Source organism: Limulus polyphemus, unplaced genomic scaffold (assembly GCF_000517525.1).
Source record: "Limulus polyphemus unplaced genomic scaffold, Limulus_polyphemus-2.1.2 Scaffold35, whole genome shotgun sequence".
In the NCBI taxonomy this organism is placed as follows: domain Eukaryota; kingdom Metazoa; phylum Arthropoda; class Merostomata; order Xiphosura; family Limulidae; genus Limulus; species Limulus polyphemus.
Genome location: NW_013665645.1, coordinates 774,270 through 780,004, shown reverse-complemented (window position 1 = coordinate 780,004; position 5,735 = coordinate 774,270). Strand labels below are relative to the sequence as shown.

The 5,735-nt window shown below is 33.1% G+C and overlaps 1 protein-coding gene across 1 annotated transcript in view; it reads left to right on the top strand.

Moving 5' to 3' along the window:
• LOC106460688 (solute carrier family 12 member 2-like) overlaps window positions 1–5,735 on the top strand; it is a 48,046-nt gene that overhangs the window by 16,385 nt on the left and 25,926 nt on the right. Inside the window, exons 6-7 of the mRNA XM_022387805.1 lie at window positions 1,283–1,402; window positions 1,971–2,082. Coding sequence (XP_022243513.1) covers window positions 1,283–1,402; window positions 1,971–2,082 — 232 coding nt within the window. The remainder of the gene's footprint in view (window positions 1–1,282; window positions 1,403–1,970; window positions 2,083–5,735) is intronic.

Sequence of the window (5,735 nt, the reverse complement as noted above, 5' to 3'; positions counted from 1 at the left end):
TGTTTTTCTCCACGACAATGCATGTCCAGATATGGCGCCATCATATTACTATCTTTTTTCGTTTGGTGCAACACCATCTTAATGCGAAAACGTATGCAAATGTGGAAGGCATTAAAGAAAACATCGACATATTTTTAGCTTCAAAGCCAAGTGATTTCTTAATCAGGGCATTAACAACCTGATTGTAAGATGGAAAAGCATTATCGATAAGAATTGAGACTTTTTCATTTAATAAGTGGTTTGTTTTGTTTGGGTTTTTCCATCTAAAAAAATGTGATGACCTAATATTTACAAGATAATTAAAAACATTTAATTTAAAAAGGTGAATATGGATGGTAAAAAAACAAAACAGAAACAAGTTGAATCCAAATGAAAATATTATATTTTTAAGCCAACAACTAGGGACTCTAAAAAAGACAGCAAATTAAGCTGAAAATAATGTCTAAGTTATATTCTCAAGCTACAAATCTCTATTTTAACTCAATTTCGAAAAGCTTATGTTGGTAGCGAAAAGGAAATTTGAAAATTTTAGAATCATCTTTAAAATAGCCCCACAACCTTCGTGGGAGTTTGTTTAGTAACTGTGCATAGATTTTGGCGCAGTATGCCTAGTCGTTTTTGCAGTAGACTTCAGGACTTGAACGTCTTCGAAGAGAAACTTGGCCAGTAGCTATGAAAAAACTGATAAAATCTGTCCTATGACCTGCGCAGGAGTTTTTCTGGTAGGTTTGTCCAGGTTGAATAAAACATTCATAGCCGTTTTTTCTGTAGGCTTGTGAAACAAAAATAATATAAATAATAATAATAATAATAATATGAAGAACAAATGGATGAATTTTGAATTTTGTCTAAAAATCGGAAAATCAAAGTTTTTGCTATTGTCAGTGTTTTAGCAGCCTTATACATTGAGGTAGAAGGTCTTGGGTGTTATTTCAAGAACAAGTCTGCTTCTTAAAATGGTCTATTCTATTAGAATTTTGTGAAATTCCTGAGCTATACTTATTACGAAACACTATCGTGTTTCATGACTATATATATTTGCGTGTGTGTGTGTGTGTATGCTCCCCAGTAGCTCAGCTGCAAGTCTACAGGCTTACAACACTAAGTTTCGGGTTTCGATACCCGTAGTTAGAAGAACACAGAAAGCTCACTGTGTAGCTTTGTGATTAATAACAATCCAACCCAAATATATGTATAATGTTCAAGCTTGATAATGGTAACTTTTTTCTAATATACCCAATACGGTTCAGAATATCCACATATAATATTTTTCATTCCCAAGATGAACAACGTAGGAATAGTTGAGCATCCTAGTGGAACCAATGACGTTCGTATCGTTGGAATTATTCTTCTTTTTCTTATGACATCTATTACCTCAGTCGGAATGGCTTTCGAAAACAAGGTAAGTGTTTAAACATTTAATATTTTAAAGATAATCTTAAAAGTAGTTCAGGTTTTTCTTGACCAGGAAAACTACTTAACGTTTCGAATGTAAAATTCTGGTATTATACACCTTATAGACAAATGGTTAAATGGAGTTAACTAATTTGTTTTAGAAACAAAATAAACGTCACTATTCCTTAAATGACATTAACGTAACATCAGTGGGAATTTTGATTAAATTTGGAAACGGGTACTTTATAAAAGTTAGATAAATAAAAACAAATTTTGTGTTTATATTTCTACATTTTTGAAGAAAACTTGCGACAAAAATGTAAATACAAGTGAACCCTCATAACCCTATATTTTGTATTACTTTTTATTTAAAAATACATTTTCTTTTACTCAATGGAAACAATATAAACTGTAATATATGTTCAGAGGTTTGGAGTTTAGAATCGATTGTTCATCAGTTCAAAAACAGTCCATAAAAACATCAACGATTTCAGATATAGTTTCTTTCCTCTGTTTCTCAGTAATTGTAAGTACAAAAAATAAATACTGATTTTTGATTTAACACAATTTTTTAGGCCCAGATTTTCTTGTTAATCATTCTACTGACTGCCCTAATGGATTACTATGTAGGAGCGTGTCTAAACCCTACAATGGAGCAAATGGCTAAAGGATTTGTTGGTTGGAATTGTAAGTAACTTCCTCAATATCTTAACACACAGGGATTAGTTATTAACTCAATTAACAAGGTTTTCTTCTTAGCCGGCACACTATCGCTAAATGAGTAAGGTATACATGTTTGCTATGATTAAAAAACACCCTTGAATTAAGTCATTAACAAAACGGCGAAGGTTCTGATAATAAGAGGTTAGAGTAACCTAAATATTTATTTAAACGTTGTATATGTATTTGATATATATATATATATATATATATATGTCGGCATTGTGCAATTAGCCAAACTCGTTATTCTCTCAAGGTTTTTCTATATCCGTGTTAAGTGACTAATATAACTTCGATATATTTAATGCAGTTATTTCATATGTATTTGCCCCCCAGTGGCACAGCGGTATGTCTGCGGACTTACAACGCTAGAAACCGGGTTTCGATACCCGTGGTGGGCAGAGCACAGATAGCCCTTGTGTAGCTTTGTGCATAATTAATAACAAACAAACAAACAATTATATGTATTTATTTTTTGGTTGTTAAATATGTGCTTGATTACTTTACTAACGAAGCATATTATGCGAACATAATAATAAGTTAGCAAACAACGATTTATAAACATAGTGAAGTGATTTATTTTTTGGGATATCGGTCTGTCTTCTACTGGTATGAAGAAGACAGGCCAATATTATGTCGAAGCATGTAGTATGCCCCCACCCACAAAATTAAATCACTTCATTATGTTTATAGATCGCTGTTTGTAAACTTATTATTATTATGTGATTCCGTGCTATGTGATAAATGATCAAGAACCGAATTATCGTGATTAGAGCGAATCTTTTAACGGCTTTTTTGGCACTTTAAAACAATGCAATTTTTTTGCAGACTTTAAACAGGAAGTGGAAAAACAAAACATGAGGATTTTTTTTCTTCATCTTCGCAAGATTTTTGCTGACATATTTCAGGAGATTGTAGTTACCTTTCAGACCAATAACTATTTAGATATTCCGATTGTTTATTTCAAATTCAAAGATTTTGGATTATCCATAACGGGATTCCATTGCTTAAATTAGAACGCTGAAATATTCTATCTAATTGACAAGACTGGTTCCATACATCACTAAAAACGACAGCAAGTTTTGATTCCCCAATAGAAAAGGCAGTTTCTAATCCAAAACTATCAAGTAAATCTAAATGATTACCAGCTTTCTTAATTACCCAGACACTACTGTTACGTCTCTGGTCGTTTGTTAATTTCCCGTAAAATTTCCTTCTGAAAAACTTCAGCGATACAAGTCCTTTCTTAAATAAAACTAGTTTATTCTTTCTCAACATAACTTTGCAATACACTTAATTTCCACAGTCACTTTCACTTAAACACACGCTAGAATTCACAACGATTCACGCAGTTTACTTACGGCTTGACTCGATTATCTGTCTCTATATCTCTCTGTCTGCAATTATTCTCCCCCGCTTCATTTGCCATTCTTATATATACAAAATAGAGGGCGTCTCGAGCCTTCTGGAACCTTCTAGATACTCATTACGTGTTACCAGCGTCACGTGACTTCCGCTGTCGTAACACTATTGTTGAATTTCTTTGTGATATTCGGTGGTAAGTATTAGGATGCAATACTAAAGTTGAACCATGTATTTTCCATCTTAATTAAAGAAAAGACCTGACAAGTATCTATTTGTGTCTGGCTTATTAACAATTTATATACGTTTTTCTATTGTAGTAATAATTCTACACAGTGTATATCTTGAAACTAAAATGGTAAAAATATATTAAGCTACGAAGACATTCATCTCTTGAACAATGTTCCAGAATGTTTATCTCTAAGTGTATTCGTCACCTAGGCTACTGTCTGTATCATATTATGATTATTAATATACCGGCTGAAAAGATGTGGGGTGGATGTTATGATAAATAAAATAAAAATCCTAACTTTCAGACAATATATTTACAACATAACACGTTATTACAGTATTCATATTACCTCACCAAAAGTTTTATAAGTTGTTAGAACTCACTATGTAAATATTTAAAACATGGTATACACTGTGCGATGGTTAGGATAATTTGAAGGAAGGGGGTAGCGGCCAACGTAGTGGCAGTAGTTGTACCATCTGTTATTCGCTTTTAACACCCAGCTCTTAATGTCCTCCTACAGTGTTTTACGTGATTAATTAATTGACGGTCATAAAAGTTTTGAGACGGCTTGACTGGATAGTGAAAAACTTTATTATGACTGTACGACGTTTCGACAAAATTTTGTCATCTTCAGGTACGTTACCGAATTTTAATTGACGGTCATTGGCCGCAGAAGTGTCTTACGGGTCGAAGTTGAAAGGTCACGAGTCAAAGTAGGACGTGGGTATAACTAAAAAAAAAATAAAAAACTCTTTATAATAGCCTTATTGTGGCTGTTGCAGTAGAAACTTAAGCTGAGTTCATATATTATTGCAATAGTGGAGGCCATTTTTTTCATTACATTCCTCCATAGAAAGTGCTAGCGCACTTTCTGAGATATATAAGACGTTTTTATGCACTCCCCCACACTGTGTTTATGTTGTGTTATAGAAATCTAGAATAAAGTTTTTGTTTTTGGTGTAAGGTCTTGGCGTTACCTATGAATGCAGTTAATATTAATTGACGTCAAAGATAATAAATGATGAATAACATCAATAATAGGTTGTTAACATCCATTAACATGCCCCTTGTTCCAAACTATCATCCCACAAAGTTTGGTTGAGATGGATCAGCGACCTAGGAATAATTTAATAAAGGACAAACAGACATACACACAGATTTTTGTTCTTTGTATATATAGAAACTAGATGATCTAACATGATCTATCGCCATAAAGAAATGTACAACTTATATGATTGTAATCAGTAAACTCATCCAAAATTCTCTGGAGGTAATTAATGATTATGAATGTAAATTATATGATGTGACTAATATAGCTTCTCTCATTGGACGCCGCCATTTTGTATGTCTTGTGGCTTTGTCTCGCCCTAGTGAGAGGGGAACTGTTATTTTAAGTCATGTAGCACCAATACTACATACTCTTATTTATTATTTTGTTATAGTACCAGGAAATATGCTAATCTCCATCCTAGTAACACTGTGAGGCAAGAAGTAGTCTGTAAAAATAACCTTCTCTTTGCGATAAAAGGCTTCCCCTTATTTGGCTTCTTGTATAGTCTAGAGGACTGTCACTGCTGCTTTAATGGAAAATAACACAGACCTGCGATGGGTTTATTGTTTTGACATATTAGGTCGTCAAGAAATTAATGTTGCTTTTTTTTAGATGAAAAAACCCGAACAACTTATATATCAAAACAAAACATTTATTAAATGAAATAGGCTCCATTCTTATCAATGATGCTTTTACATATTACAGTCAGGTTGCTAATGCCCTGATTAAAAAAAATCACTTGGCTTTGAAGCAAAAAATATGTTGATGTCCTCTTTATAACCTTCCACATTTGCATACGTTTTCGCATTAAGATGGTGTTGCAGCGAGCGAAAAAGATGGTAATCTGATGGTGCCATATTTGTAGAATATGGTGGGTGTGGAGAGAACCTCCCAACCCAACTCCATAATCTTGTGTTGCACCAAACGTGAATTATGAAAAATCCGTTATTAAAACAAAAACAACTTTTATAA